The sequence below is a fragment of the Mchenga conophoros genome, linkage group LG7 (assembly GCF_057382185.1).
Source record: "Mchenga conophoros isolate Kocher_MC1m ecotype Shallow Benthic linkage group LG7, M_conophoros_male_GT1.1, whole genome shotgun sequence".
Classification (NCBI taxonomy): Eukaryota; Metazoa; Chordata; class Actinopteri; order Cichliformes; family Cichlidae; genus Mchenga; species Mchenga conophoros.
This window is the reverse complement of record NC_140532.1, coordinates 28,201,947-28,218,489: the sequence shown is the minus strand read 5'-3', so window position 1 is coordinate 28,218,489 and position 16,543 is coordinate 28,201,947. Positions and strand designations below refer to the sequence as shown.

At 42.6% G+C, this 16,543-nt stretch overlaps 1 protein-coding gene across 5 annotated transcripts; it reads left to right on the top strand.

The window, feature by feature from the left end:
* The first annotated feature begins 1,220 nt into the window (after positions 1 to 1,220).
* pisd (phosphatidylserine decarboxylase) lies at positions 1,221 to 13,657 on the top strand. Of its 5 annotated transcripts, none has more exons than XM_085283248.1 (10): positions 1,221 to 1,366; positions 1,475 to 1,580; positions 1,915 to 1,949; positions 2,058 to 2,194; positions 7,731 to 7,865; positions 7,956 to 8,057; positions 10,940 to 11,063; positions 12,412 to 12,561; positions 12,640 to 12,800; positions 12,962 to 13,657. In XM_085283248.1, the coding sequence occupies exons 1-10, from the start codon at positions 1,249 to 1,251 to the stop codon at positions 13,199 to 13,201; spliced, it is 1,308 nt and encodes a 435-aa protein (XP_085139374.1). In that variant the 5' UTR covers positions 1,221 to 1,248; the 3' UTR covers positions 13,202 to 13,657. The 5 variants fall into 5 exon arrangements, with proteins under 5 accessions (XP_085139374.1, XP_085139376.1, XP_085139377.1 ...); XM_085283250.1 differs by having other exon boundaries at positions 1,234 to 1,315; XM_085283251.1 differs by having other exon boundaries at positions 1,327 to 1,580.
* Positions 13,658 to 16,543: the final 2,886 nt, after the last annotated feature.

Here is a 16,543-nt window from a genome sequence, read left to right as displayed (position 1 = left end):
GATCAATCAACCGTGGCTGTGAAGGATCAGTTACTGCAATCATTAATTTTTGGACTGATCTGATTGGCTCCTTTAACAGAGAGATGGGAAATGACCTTATGCTGCAGATCGGTACTGCCATGCAGCTCAGAGGCAAACAGAAACTGAACTGATGAAACAGATGGGAGGTCAGACAGTTTGTTACCATGACAAAATAGGAAATCCTAAAATTTACACATTATCTGTAATCTGTCAGAGGTCTCTCCGGCATGTCTGGGGTGAGTGTGGGTACGTATCTACCTGTGTGCTCACATGGCACCATGCCCATGCTCTGGTCCCACCTCCATCACTCATGAAAACAACCTGCTTTACCGCCTCCATCTAAAACAGGCTCAACACCCTTTTCCTGCGGAGTACGTTGGCTTTCACTGAGCTGCAGGACACCACCTGATGAATCCAGCAAAACTACCTCAGAGACCACAACATCATCAAACCTCCATCCTCCTCCACTCCAGGCTTCTGTCCATAAGAGTCATGATTGGAGTCGCTCGGCAGCTCTGAGTGCAGCTCAGAGACAGCGTAATCCTGAAGCGCCCCTGCAGGATCCCTAGGAACGCAGCTGTCCACAAACACGCAGACTGAAGATTAATCTTTGTGTCATCAATCTGAGGCTTGACAGACGACTGATGTGATGGGCCGCAGCCAGAGAGGGAGAAGGTCTTCGCGGCTTCTGACCTGCTCTACGAAGTTCACATCCTGCTGGCCGATCCTGGTACCCAGGCCGTATGTTTGATACCACTGTTTCCTTCTTTGTATCTACTCAGATTTTCACAAAAAGTAATTAAAATTGACAGTTTTCATAAACTCTCAAGGTCTCACACCAAATAATAACCAGATAATCAATAATCCTCAGTCTGTTTACACTGATTATGTTGTTGGCTGGTTGCTAGTTAAGATTTTCACTGATTTCACACCAATAATAAACTACACCATCACACCACGTGACTCACACCATGTCACTTCGATAAGACACCAGCAAGCTGAGGGTTAACGTGACTGATCCGCCGATTGTCTTCACATTAAAGCCCCTCAGAGGTTTCTGGCTTACTTCCTGTCTATGGATGAACCGCAGCAGTGTCAATCTGAATCCACTGTGGTGCTGCTAGAGTGAGCAGGTGTGGAGCTGTGGGCTCAGTTTGACCTTCTGTGGGCGGTCGGTGAGTACGAGCAGGTGGAGAGGGGGGCGTTTTGAAGGCGGAGCTGTAGTGGATGAAGAGCCCGCTGACATATCTGTCCCAGCTGTTCCAGGTGATCGGGAGACCCGTTTGCTCTTTAGGTGAAGTAGTGTGGTCCAGAGTGGGAGCATGTTTGGCTATCAGGATGTTACGTAATTGAACAATAATTACATCTTAAAATCAATAAATCGTCTATGATCGTTTAAGCTTTTTAATCAAGAATAAACCGAAATACTTGTGTTTCCTCACGTGGGACAAAGGGGGAGCGGGGCTTCGTTCCAGTAGTGCTCTTACGCACGACGTCATACGTCACGTCCGGAAACACAAGATGGCGGCGGCCTTTCGGAGGGTATGGAGCAGCGGCAGGTATTTATCTGTTCTTCATCTCACCTGTTTATAAAGGAAGAGCCGAAGAAGCTTTTTGGACTACGATGACCTGGATGTCCGAGAACCTTCACACACATACATTCTTTTTAAGCTTTTCAGTGTCGCTTTCGATAATGAGTCATTAACCATTTAGCATCTTTGTTTTCTGAAACTCAGAGAGACCAGAATTTTAAGTGTCTCGTTCATTTAAAGCCACTGAACGTGTCAGGTGTCCACTAGGGGCGATACCTGTGCTCTCTGACGCTGAACGTCTCATGTATTGATCACTGATGTGATCTGATTGATCAGTTTGAGTGTCCTTCCTGTTTTTCAGAGTTTTCTCTCAGAGCTGCAGACGCTTCAGCACAGGTGAGCCCCCCCCCACCCCAAAACTGGAGAAGACAGAGCTCTTCAGCTGTTGTTTGTTTGTGGATGATGTAATCTCTGTAGTCCAATCGGCTCTCGTTGTCTCTTCAGGACGTGGGCTTCTGCCAGGCCCCCGGCCCCTGCCCTTCCTATTGGTGACTGGTGGTGGTTACCTTGGTTACAAGCAGTACCAGAAGTGGGGCCAGGGGGAGGATGGAGCCCCGGCCCCTGTGGCTACACCCACACAGGTAAAGTGAAAACTTTCTCTGATGTCTCCTCACTTGCCTTGTAACACTGAGCACGTGCAGTCGGACTCACAATGAACGCGGCGTCAGTGCCTTTTGTTTACCTGCGACGTGTTTGTAGCTCTCATTTCTGTGATTGGTCGGTGGCAGCATGGGAAAAATTGTCTCTGCGAAGTAAAATCGAGACGTTCGGCTGTCAGGTGGAAGATGCTGATTCTGGTCATCAGAAACAAAACGCTTGAAATTTTTTGAGTTTCTCCCCAAATAAATCGACTCAATAAAATCTGTTCGCCTCATTTCAAAGAAAAAACTCAGAAACACTTAAGGACGACCTACTCGCGCAACGTTTAAACAACAACTCCACAGATATTTAAACATTTCTGTGACAGCGGCGACAGGAAGCATTGGGCTCATATTGATTGAGCTCCTCGATGATTGAAACACTTTTTAAAGAAATTTTAAATTCACAGAAAAATGAAAATCTTGAACAGGAAACAAACCAAATGTACAGGAAGCAGTTCCTTGGGCCTTCGGTTTGTTCCAAACTTTATTTACAGTCAGAGCGTCGGTTCATTGATTATGTTTACAGAAGAAAGAAGCCTTTTATTTTTACAGTAACTGAAGAAGATAAAATTAGTTTTTTGATTATTTACGTGATTTTAAACACAAACGTATAGATTCATGGGCCTGAGGGGGGCGCTGTGGGTCCATGGTTTGATTTCCTGCTCTCCTGGTCTGCATGGCAGAGTCCTCAGGTCAAAACTGAGCCCCAAATTTCCCCTACGGTGAATCAGAGTGAACCTGTAAATGGACTCATTCTTACACATTCTTATACTCTCTCTCAGTTTTTATTGCCACTAGTCATTTTAAAGCTCTTAAAAAACCTTACGTTGTAACTACAGTGTCTGTGTGTGTGAGACTGTGTTTAGATTGTCTCTCTGTTTAAAATCATATCCGGAGGATTACAGCATAGTGGTGATCACATCATCAGCGGTGCTTGTGAAGGTTTTGATGCTCTGAGGCCTCTGGAAGTGTTTTGCAGCCGCTGGCGTTGGTGCCATGGGCTCGTGGGCTCTCACTGACGACAGGAGGACTTACAGTGGCTCAGTAAGAATTCATGCTTTTATTTTGAAAGAGATGCAGGGGGTTTGTGGAGCCGTGACAGAAACGATTAAACACTGAAATGTGTCAGTCAGAAGGCCAGCTGTGTCAGCAGCTGAGGATAGGTCAAAGGTTGCTGTGAGATGAAACGTGGTGTGATGGCGGTCAGCGTTACACAACAGTCAGTTATCAGTTATTACAGGGAATCTATCAGAGGACACAAACAGCCCATAAACCCTTCCTCCTCCTCCCACTCTGAGCTTAAACTGGACTGTCACCTGTTCGACTGACTCCTCCCCCTCTGAACCGCTGACATTATGCCCTCCGCCTCCTATTCATCACTGTAGTTACCGAGTTGAAATAATGAAATACTAGTTTTGATCTCACGTGTCAGTAACACCTCACCTGTGTGCTTGAAGGCTCAGGGTGATGATGTAATGATGATGCGATTCTGCTGAGTTTCTTTAAAAGTTACTCTGTGATGACAGAAGGCAGACGAGCTATTGATTATTGACAGTTGATCTATAAGTTTGTGCTTTAACTAACCATTGGCTGATAGAACAGGACACCTCACTTCCTGTTAAGATCAGCTAACCCACAGGTGTCGAACTTCAGGCCTCAAAGGTCGGTGTCCTGCAGGTTTTAGTTGTCCTTGATCCATTGCAGCTGATTTAAATGGCTAAATTACCTCCTGTCTTGAAGTTCTCCAAATCCCTGGTAATGAACTAATCATTTGATTCAGGTGTGTTGACCCAGGGTGATATCTAAAACATGCAGGACACCGACCCTTGAGGCCTGTATTTCGACACCCCTGAACTAACCTGTCACGCCTGCCTCACCTGGAAGCTGCCACATTCACCTTTTAAAAAAACAAAACCTCAACCTCAACATATGGTGACATCACAGCAGGTCAGCTGGTTGGTTGGTTATCTGGGTGAAAGGTGATGTTATGTCACACAGCTCGGTCACTCAGGCAGGCCCCGCCCCTCTCCTCACGGTTGTCTTGCTCTGATTGGTTGGCCTGTGACTGGCACAAAAGTCTTTATTTGCAGGTTTAATGATCAGGCTTTTTTCATTTCTGCTTTTAAAAGAAAAACACAATAATTTTAATACTTTTTATCAGAGAATAAAAATAATTAAATAATACTGACAAAATAAATTTAAAAATAATAATAATAATAATAATAATAATAATAATAATAATAATAATAATAATAATAATAATGGATTGCATCTATAAAGCACTTTTCTAGACCCTCAAAGCGCTTTACAATTCCACTATTCATTCACTCTCACATTCACACACTGGTGGAGGTAAGCTACAGTTGTAGCCACAGCTGCCCTGGGGCAGACTGACAGAAGCGAGGCTGCCATATCGCGCCATTGGTAGGTGGTAGGTGAAGTGTCTTGCCCAAGGACACAAAGACCAAGACAGACAGAGCAGGGGATCGAACCGGTAACCTTCCGGTTACAAGATGAGCTTTATTTATAAACTCTTCATAAAGTGTTGAAATATTAATTTATTTCAGTTATTTTATTTGTTTTGGTGCAGATTTGTAATTTAAAAACAAAAAAAATTAATTGAAATAATAGTTTTAATAGTTAAATAATAATTTCATTCCAAACACTCATTTAAAATAATAAAAACTGTCACAATTTGATCAATAATTTAACAATGGCTGTTTCTTTTTTAATAAAATTTTTTAATCTTTAATTTTAAATTTTATCCTCAACAAAAGTATTTTAACCATTTTTCTGTTTTAATTCCTCAAACATGGAAAAATTACAGGGAGGAGAAATATAACAAAACAAACTTTTAATTTTTGAGTGTTTATAATCTGCATGAGTGTTTTCCAAAATAAAAATGATTTTAACCCTGAGAATAAAAAATGAAGCTTTTATTTAAGATTCAGTGTGAATGGATGATCAGTGATTAATGATTGACAGTTTCTTCCTCCTTCATGCTATTAATAAACAGAGGAGGAGCTGTTCAGCGTTATGCCCTCCTCTTCCTCCTCCTCCTCCTCCTCTATGCGTTCCTCCGTCTCTCTCTCATTTCTCCGTCTGCTCTCCACGGACACTCCTCTTTCTCTCTCACCTCTTTAACTCTTCGTCATCCTGATGTGTCGTCGGCCGGTTCGCTCTCCTGCGACGGCGTCTTCGCCCAACGCTCGTTCATGGTGAGGTTTTTCTCTGGTCGCCGTGGCGACAGGAGGCGTGGTGAGAGTGCCCTGCTGCGGCAGGTGAGGCGGCAGAGGCGAACTCCCAAAGGAGAGAGCGAGAAAGATGGAGGAGGGCGAGGAGTGAGGAGGAGAACGACAGCACAATTCAGGTGGGAGAGGAAGTAGAGAAAAACTTTATTTACACAAACAGTGAGTACAGTTTCATTTAGAAGCACAACAGGAAGGGACAGAGGAGGCCGCTCAAAGTTTAAAATTTAACGAATCAGATCCACAGATCAGGAAGTGCAGGTAATACTCGGGCCACCGTCTTCACAGGGTCAGAAGTAATCCGACGGTTGATGTTATTCCAGGACTCGCGAAGCAGAGGTGATCTCTGAATTTTTATGGTTTTCATGTTCAAAATATGAGGCCCAAAGAGACGTTAGTGCAGGTGAGAGAGGCCATCATTGATCTGAAACACCAAAATATAGCAGTCACAGAGCAGAAACTTTTTATCAGTGTCCCAATCAATAAACTCGATCACTGTTAAAAAGAATGAATCACTGATCAGCTCAGCAACAGACCTGAGAGAGCAGAGAGGGCACTAAAGGTGATGACAAAATTATTTGCATGTTCAGAAAAACAGCTTCACAACATCAGAAGTCTCTGTGAGGAGAAGGTCTGTGATCAAGAGATGCCGTCATGGAGGGAAACGCGGCGCTTACTAACCTCACTCAGGAAGATCTGACTTTAAAACATCTGAAAAATGATCTTTAGACAGACAAACAAGATGAAGCTGAACCAGAATGATGGGAGAGAAAAGTCCAAGAGCTGATCTCAGGCCAGCGTTTCAGTAATTAAAACTGAAGGCAGAGAGAAGAAGCCAGCTGAAGGAGGAGACACAGCAGTCTGTGGGTTCTTCAGCAGTCAAACCGTTCTTACATTTAAATGTTGTTGACATGTCCAAATACTTTTGACCCTCTGAAAACAGGACTCTCAAGAGTCTCAGGCGTGAAAGAAGTGTGTGTGTGTGTGTGTGTGTGTGTGTGTGTGTGTGTGTGTGTGTTGCAGCAGGATTAGCATCAGTGGTTATCTAACTGGGTTTGCAGGTTAGCACAGGATCAAATGGAAAGAGGCTAACACACTAAGCTAGGCTAAAGCTAAAATAGCTGACCTGCTAAGCAAGCAGTCACCGTAGAAACCCCCCTTCCTAAACGCTCTCACGCACATTCATTGCTTACTTTCTCTCACACACGCGCTCATTCACTAACTCTCACACATACATTCGCTCACTCGCTTTCACACACACACACACACACACACACACACACACACACACACACACACACACACTCTGTCAGACTCATGTATCCAGGTGAGCACCTTGAATCTTATTGGCTGAAGAATATAAAAATAAATGGCATCACTCCAGCTGCTGAGAGTTTATTTTGGGGGAGTTAATGACATCATGACATCAGTCTCCATCCCTGTTAGAATTCTTTTAGTGTTCTTATCTTTTAGCGTCTGCTCCTCCTCCGCCTCTCCCCACGCACAAGCCCCGCCTTCTCCTCACCTGCCTACACCCGCCTGTTTACATGACTTGGACTCATCAGCTGTTCTGGTTTATTTTTTTTCTTGTATTTGAAAAATATTCATGTTCACGTTAAATCTCGTTATTATAATCAGGCTTCAGGTCCCTCGTTTGGCTCTTCGTCACCGTCTGAGCGCGCTCAAGGGTGGCGTGAGTCGCCCTGCCGCATGGCGCCACCGGCCAATCTCCTTCCTGTGCTATATCCTGTCTGTGAGCACTCTGCGGCCACTGGCCTGCCGGGTAAGAAGCCTCTGATTGGTTGAAGTGCAAGGCGGGCAGCAGCCATATTCGTACATCCTGCTTCACCTCCTTTCCTGTCTCTTCTGATCAATATCTGATCAATCGACCAGTTGATGCAGTGACGCAACATTTCCAGTCTGCATTTTGAAAATGAAAGCGTGAAACAATCAGAAGCAGAAACACAAACAGAACACCTTATTGATCACTGATAACAAACTTATTGATCTGTCCCATCGATTGGATTCAATTACCCTAAAAAACTGTTGGACATCTAAACTTTAGTCCCCTACCCCTATTTATCCATTCTCTTCTTACCCACGACTCCCCCAAAACTCCTCCTTTACTTTCTCTCTTTTTACTCCAGTCTATAGAATGACTCGTCATTTGTCATTTTATCCACTCATGTAAATAAATTCAAAGGTGTAGCTGCTGTTTCCTCCTACAGGTGGCATTGTACCGTTCCTTCCCTACTCGACTCCTCTCTCGGGCGTGGGGTCGTCTGAATGGGGTGGAGCTCCCCACTTGGCTTCGGAAACCCATCTACTCCCTGTATATCTGGACCTTTGGCGTGAACATGCAGGTCAGGACATGCTCAGTTTGTTTATTTGGCCATTTTGTTTTCTTTATTACTATTAAATAAAGTTTGTTTGTTCCTCTGTTTGTCCACCAGGAGGCAGCAGTGGAGGATTTACATCATTACAGAAATCTAGGAGAATTTTTCAGGCGACGCCTTAAACCTGCAGTCCGACCACTCTGCGCCTCCTCCTGCCTGGTAACCTGCTCCTCCTCCTGCTTAGACAGGGTCTAAACTGGGAGATAAACATGGTTAAACTGAGAGATAACGTTGCCGTGCCTCAGGAAAGTATCAAGAGAGCTTCAGTTGTTGCGCATGTTGTCATGTTACAGCCCTATTCTGAAATTCATTTTACATATATTACCCCAGAATGATGAAGTGAAAACAGTTGGCTTAAAATTACTGCAAATTTATTAAAAATAAAAGAACAAAACAAAAATGTAACATATACATAAGTATTCACAGCCTTTTCCACGAGACGCAAAATTGAATTCATGTGCTTCGTGTTTCCACCGATCATCGGTCACATGTTTCTACAGCTTGACTGGAGTCCACCTGTGGTTAATTCAGTAGAGTGGACATGATTTGGAAGGGCACACACCTGTCTATAAGGTACCATAGCTGAGTACTGTGAGTACATGTCAGAGCACAATCCAAGCCAGGAAGTCTAAGGAACTGTCTGTAGGATTGCATGGAGACAGATCTACTGAAGGGTACAGGAAAGGTCTCCATGAGCACACAGGCCTCCATCATCTGTAATTGGAAGAAGTTTGACACCAACCAAGCTCTTCCTAGAACTGGGCGCCGAGCCAATCTGAGCGATCAGGGTAGAAGGGCCTCAGAGGTGACCGAGAGCATTGCTCTGTGGAAAGAGAAGAACGTTCCAGAAGGACAACCATTTCTGCAGCACTCCACCAATCAGGCCTGTATGCTAGAGCAGGCAGACTGAAGCCACTCCTCAGTAAAAAGCACATGACAGCCTGCATGGAGTTTGCCAAAAGGCACCTGAAGGACTTTCAGACCATGGAACCAAAATTATCTGATGACACAAAGATGGAACTCGTTGGCCTGAATGTGAAGTGTCATGTCTGGAGGAAACCAGGCATCGCTCATCACCTGACCAGTACCATCCCTATAGAGAAGCAAGGTGGTGGCAGCATCATGCTGTGGAGATGTACTTTTGCAGCAGTAACTGGGAGACTAGTCAGGGTAGAGGGCAAGATGGGGGGGGGGGCAAATCTTCATCTAACACCAACAGGACAACGACCTTCAACACACAGCTGAGATAACAAAGGATAGGCTTCTGCAGGACCATGCTGTGAATGTCCTCAAGAGGCCCAGACAGAGACCAGCCTTGAACCCGATTAAACATCTCTGGAGAAATCTGAAGATTTCTATGCGCTGATGTTCCTCATCCAGCCTGATGGAGCTCGAGAGGTTCTGCAAAGAAGAATGGGAGACCTGTTGGCGGTCTGGAGTTCACACTGAAAGCATTCAGAGCCTCGCTACGTGCTGCCAAACCAGGTGTTGTGCCAAGGTAGGTATCCCCGACAAAATTTGTTCCCCCTGTGTTGCGAGGATTCGCTGGGCACGGAGTGCGGATCTAGTTTACTCCACCTTCATTACAGACAATTAGACGTGGAAGTAGTGATGTTTTAGTTTTGTGAAAAAGTGAAAAATGAGTGTTGTTAGATTACCATTTAGTATGAGGGTTATAATATATTTATTATTCTCACGTGGTATCAGACAGGATTATTTTAACTAATGAAGGACATTTTGCCTGATAATTATTTTTATTGTCCTATAACTTTACTGTATAAAGAGCTAAAACGTGCAAAGTTTCAGGAGTCATTATAAGAAGTGCTTGTGAACTAAAAATCAAGAATGTGAGATACTGTTTGTTTGTGATTTGGAGAGCCCAGCGTGATGCAGGGGAAACTAATTCTGTCAGAGATACCTACCTTGGGACGACACATGGCTAAACAGTTTCGTGGTTCGGAGAAAAAAAAAACTATGAAAAACACTTTTTTTTTTCACACTTGTTTTAAGTTTTTTTGTAGAATTTGCACAAATTTCAGTCTCAGGTTAAATGTCAGACAAACAGCTTACACTGACTTGATAAAAGATGAGTGTTGTGAGAGGCCGTGTTTGCATTTTTTTGCACTGCTTTCCACTCTGGATGTCTATTTATTGTTAAGCTTAAAGGGTCCATTCTACAACCTGAAGTTGTTGAGTATAAACATAATTTTGTGCTGATATTGCACTTCTTTTTTTCAGAAACAAAGAGTTTTTGAAATCTGCATAAAATTGCATTTTAAATTACTATTTGAATGTTACTTTAAATACTTTGATTTAAAAAGATCAGTATTGCTAAACTGAAATATTTTTGGGTGCAGTGTATTTTTTGCAGACAAGTGTAATAGTGTTTTTTGTTTTTTGTTTTTAAATTTTGGTATGAACGTATGCAAAATGCAGCAAGACATTTAAAAACAAAAAGTTTTATTTATTATAAAATAGACGGATTCGTATCGGTAGATATCCAAATTTGTGGTATTGGTATCAGACATAAAAAAGTAGTATTGTGCCATCTCTATATTATTGTAGCGTCTAACTTACAATATGGAGCGCCTTTAGATGACCTTTGTTGTGATTTGGCGCTGTATAAATAAAAGTGAATTGAATTAATAAATAAATGCTGTTGCTGCTTCATACTTGTTATATTTGTGTTTTTTACTTTTTAATAATAAAAATAATTTCAGCAAACATTTGCCTTTGTCAATGTGGGCTATTGTGTATAGAATTTTTAGGTGAAAAATTAATTGAATTAATTTTGGAATAGAGCTGTAACATGACAACATGTGCAACTAGTGAAACTCTGTGAATCATTAAAGATCAATACATTTTGTGATGGAAGATAAAATCAATTCTATCGCCCAGTTTAACTGAAGCTAATGTGAAAGATACTGGGAGACGAAGTTAAACTTGGAGCTAGACCAGGGGTTAACCTGTGAGATAACATTAAACTAGGCAATTAAACTTGGGGGTTAACCTGGTTGTTTGGGGTCTCCGGCCTCTTCCAGACCTCTCCGGCTGATGGAAGGATCCTCCACTTTGGTCGCGTAAAGAACTCAGAGGTGGAGCAGGTGAAGGGGGTCACCTACAGTCTGGAACATTTCCTCGGACCACAGAAGAGGCGGTGCAAAGGTAAGACCAGACCGCCTCCATGTAACGGTGACCATATGTACAACTCACGTAGTGTAGTTTTGTAACGCTAACGTCAGATATATTTTATGTCATGTAATATACCCAATAAAACATTGCATCAAAATATATTAATGTGTTCAAGGTTCAAGGTTCAAGGTTCTTTATTTGTCACATGTTATACAAGTATAACACACAGTGAAATGTAGCCTGACACGCTCCTCGACATGTGCAAAAATTGGGGGGGGGGGTGTAGAGGAAGAACATTATATATATATACATATAGTATATACATTGGGTGAATGTGCAGTAGTAGCAGCAAGCAGGTGAATTCTGTACATTAATATGAATAGACATCTGACTATTTTACAGGATAGACAATATAAACATATTTAAAATTAAAGGAATTTGAAATGTACATTGTGCCTTGGTTTAGTGTCTGGAAGAGAGTCCTGTCTCAGTCAATTATAGATGATGTGAGAGGGCGGGTGTGTGTGTTTAGGGCACGGACGGCTTGGGGATAGAAGCTCCTCTTGAGTCTCTCTGTCCTTGCCCGGAAGATGCGGAACCTTCTACCAGATTGCAGAAGTTGGAACAGTTTGTTGCCTGGATGGGACGGGTCCTTCAGTATCTGCGCTGCTCTAGTCCGGCATCTCCTGGTGTAGGTGTCCTGAAGCGGGGGGAGAGCAATCCTGCAGCAGCGTTCTGCTGTACGGATCACTCTCTGGAGAGCTTTTTGGTCCTTCACACAGCTGTTCCCGAACCACGATGTCATGTTCTGTGTGAGGATGCTCTCCACAGCGCCTGTATAGAAAATGTGAAAGGAATACATGGCAAATGAAAGTACTTATTTTCCCCTCCACAAAGTCTAATAAAATGAAAAGCGGGATCATGTGGGACCCTATAAAGGCTCAAAAACTAGTGGAAAAAATAAGGAATCATTAATAAATAATAATAAATAAAATAATGGAACTGGGAACTTCTTCGGCCCACCCGTCCACACAACTCTCCAGGTCCAGGCATCACTGAAAAAAAGGAAGAACACCCTGCCACAATGACCAGCTGACTTCAAAGTTTTTATGATTTCTCTTGGAAATGACATTTGTTCACCATGCAGGTGAAAATCCCCTGAGGTGTTGTAGGTTTGAAAACCTGCTGAGTTTTATATTAAGCAGGTTTGATAGAACTAAGATACAGCGACTTTCTGTGAACTTCACCTGAATGTACGTGTGACTCCTCGTCTCCTGACTTCAGTTTGACACTTTGCAGTCACACCTGTTGAATCCCTGAGGGCATCTTTGAGGTTTGTTTGTTGTTTACCTGTTTAACCCCGGCTTCTCTTTGTCCTCAGACTCCTCGTCGTCCTCCTCCTTCAGGGACGACCTCCTCTCGTCTCCCGACAGCGACCTTTTCCACGTTGTCATTTACCTGGCTCCAGGTGACTACCACTGCTTCCATTCGCCCACAGACTGGAGGGTGGAGCTTCGGCGTCACTTTCCAGGTGAGAGTGTGTTCACCTGTGCAGCCATGTGGTCTTTGCGCCCCCACCCTGACCCGCCTGTGTGTCCTTCCTCGTTAGGCTCGTTAATGTCGGTGAACCCAGGCGTTGCTCGTTGGATCAAAGAGCTCTTTTGCCTTAACGAGCGTGTGGTTCTCACCGGCCAATGGCAGCAAGGCTTCTTCTCATTAACGGCGGTCGGTGCCACGAACGTCGGTTCAATCAGAATTTACTTTGACCAGGTGACGTTACTTTGTGTTCCTGTGGTTTTTCTGAACGTTTTGTTTTGATCAGTTCTTGTTGGTCTTTCTTATCTCGTTCACTCTGTATAGTGAAATATTGATTAACTGATTGACTGATCGATTGATGGTTGGTTTTAACACTTCCTGTTTTAATTGCTCAGGAGCTTCAGACCAACACACCTCGTTACAGTAAAGGCTCCTTTCATGATCACAGCTACATTGCTGACCAGACGGTGAAGTTTGCTGGTGAAGGGGGCGTGGCCTTACAGAAGGGAGAGTCGGTCGGGGAGTTTAACCTGGGCTCCACCATCGTTCTGCTTTTCGAGGCCCCCAAAGACTTCAGCTTCAACCTGCAGCCTGGCCAACGAATCAGAGTGGGAGAAGGCCTCGGCAGCCTGTAATTGGATGACTTACAGGCTCAGGGGGCAGGGCCGGATCAGAGACAGATTTTAAGAGAGGAGTTTTAGGAATTCTGGGTATTTTTCTCTGCGGAGTACTCGAAATAGATGCTTATCACAACAAGCACGCAGACTCCCAGAATGCCTTGTGCCCGTGAGCGGGAAATGCCAAACCCCTCCCTCTCTGTCCCTCTCACTCAGAGACTCGACCAGCAGCTGAACACATTTCTGTTTGAATGTTTCAAACTTTATTGCTCACAGGTTTTTGTTAGCATCAGCTAGCTCACATCTGATTGGAGGCCAGTGATTGGTTGAAGGGTTATTATTACTAATTTGTCTCATTAATCTTGTTTTTTTTGTTGTTTTTTTTGTGGGATTTAAATGTGACACCTCCTCCATTTTCTCTGCTTTTGTAAAAGATCTAATTATGAATAAAGTTTTTTTTTCTTTTTAAATAGACTGCACGCACATTCCTCTTTCTAACCTTCCAGTGGTCGCAGTGGCAGAGTTGTGTGAGAGTGTGGCAGCAATTGGATGGTGTCCCTTCAGTCAGTGGAGAGCCTGCCGAGCTGTGGCGGCGAAGTCAAACTAAAAATTTATCTTTATTAAATAAAAATGTACAGAATTTATTTACTCAATTTTTATTTTCATCTGAAAGGTTAAAAAAATGAAGGCAGCAGAAATGTTTTGGGAACGTTTGTCGCACCTTATCTTAAGCTCAGGTAAAACATGCTCACAGTTGGTCCTAATTCCTGATCAGTGGCAGAAGTCAGCAGCAGTGTGGTATTAATGGAAGGTGTGTCTGTAATATCAGAGTGATGTTGATGTTAAGAGACAGAAATAAAGAGAGATGATGAGTTTTAGGCTAACATATAAAGGCTAACACATTTATAAAATACAGCGAGGGCCTGAGCTTCCCACCAACTTCTCAGCTGCCCAAACTTTTATTTACTTTGTATTATTAGACTTCTTTTGTGTCTATTATTAGACTCTGAATTACTGTCCAATATTTTGTCACGTTCACTTTTTTATTTGTTTTTTGGGGGTGGGGGTAGATATGTTTAAAAAAAATCACAGTGCACTGGTCAATTTAGAAATATACAGCTTTTTTAAATACCAATTTTCATACCAGATTCCATTTATTTTCTTTTACTTTACTTTGTCATTGTTGAATTGGAAGATGAAGCTTTGCCCCAGTCCAAGGTGCAAAGAACTCTGGAGCAGGTTGTCATCAGGGATGACTCGCTGTATTTATCTTTCCCTCCATCCTGACTAGTCTTCTAGTTCCTGCTGCTGAAAAACATTTCCACAGCATGATGCTGGCACCACCGCTTGGTTTGTACTCATAGTGACACTATCAACCATGGGACAATAGTCAAGTCAAGTTGAGTTTTATTGTCAACCCAATAATATACACTCAAACATACAGTGGGATAAAATATCGTCCTCCTGGATCGAAGGTGCAAAGTGTAAAAAATCTGAAAAAATTTGAATATACATATATATACATATACAACTATACAGAAATAAGATAAGTACAATAGTGTTGTACTCTTAGTTTAAGTAGAAAACAGGAATAAATAAATACAATACACAGAGTCAAACAGTGCAATACCGAATAGTGCAACTATTGGAAGTGAGAGGAGAGTGTTATGCAAAGTGTTATGTAGTCCAAGAAGTGTGTGGAGAAGAGAGTCCAGTGTGGAGGAGCCGGAACGCTATTGGACAATCTCGCCGACCTGCTCCTGATAGTTCAGAGTCCACTTCCGGATGATGGGGTGATGCAGGTCAGCCATGATGCTGATAAGAATCATCAGCCAATAAGAATTAAGGAAGCAGTTACATTACTGTGCAATATCCTAAAACCAGACTGGGAAGAAGATGTAGTATTTTCATCCAGGTAACTCTTAAGCTGATTATATACCAGCCTTTCAAGAACCTCAGCTGAGACACAGAGTTTAAAAATTGGTCTGTAATTATTGACCATTGAAGAATCATTACTTTTCAGTAGCGGGAGTACGAAGGCGCAATTCCACATCTCCAGTAATGTATTCTGTTGTATGGAAAATTAAAAAAATAAAAATCTGACTTAGCTATGATACTTGCAGCCAGGCCCAAGAAGAAAGGAGACAGACTGTCCGGACAGGTTGACTTTTTAGTGTTGAGGTTCTTCAAAGCCTTGCATGCTTCTTCTCCCATAAAAGGTTTAAAGGAAAAAGTATTAGTTATCAGGGCACTGCTAGAAAAGTTGTATGCAAGAATTTTCCCATCCGATACTGTGCTAAACAAAGAACAAGAAGCAACAAAGTTTTTGTTAAAACAATTGAACATTTCAGTTTTGTCTGACACAGGAGTGGAGTCAATAATGAAGTGAGGAGGTAGCTCAGAGGAATGAGAGCTGGCAGAGACTTTATAGTTTGCCAAAATCTCCGGTCATCAGTGGTTAAGGTCAAAAAATAGTCACATTTGGCCATCCCGATGGAGGGAGTAAACCGATTACCCAACTGATGAGTCAGACTTTCTCGTCCAGGCCAGGTTTCTCTGGTTCTCTTATCATGTGTCATGTGACCTGAAAGTCAGCTGACACAAGTTGCGTGTGGGTGTTGAAGCGCTTGGGAAGGGATCTCAAAACTGTTGTAGGTGGTTGACAGTTGTGGTTCAATATTGGCTGTTCCCTCTGTTCAATATCGGCCATTCACATCAGCTTCTTTCACGCCTCATCAATTTCTTTTTCTTTCTTTCTTTCTTTCTTTCTTTCTTTCTTTCTTTCTTTCTTTCTTTCTTTCTTTAATGCTTTGCTCTATCATCCTGCATTTTTACTGATTTGGTTCACACCATGCTTGACAAAAACATGGATGGTGTATTAGTTGCTCCATTTAAACACAAGCAGGTGTCTGAGAAAAAAAACACTTTATTAATAAAAGATATGTTGGTGTACAGCTGTCGTGCACTTTCATCACTTTGTAGGAGATGTTCAATAGCACACTTTCCTGTACGATCAGAATATACACTACTGTTCAAAAGTTTGGACACACCTTCTCATTCAATGCTTTTTCTTTATTTTACTACTTTCTACATTATAGATACAAACTGAAAAAATCTAATATCTGAAGATATATGGAATTATGTAGCAAAGAAAACATTGATAAATAACTCTAAATATGTTTTATATTTTAGATTCGTGAAAGTAGCCGCCCCCTGCTTTGTTGACAGCACTGCAAACCCTTGGCCTTCTCTCAATGAGCTTCATGATGGAGTCACCTGAAATGGTTTTCATGACACAGGTGTCTTGTCAGGGTTCATCTGTGCCTTCTTGTCCCAACCCCATTACCCCATTGTTGTGCA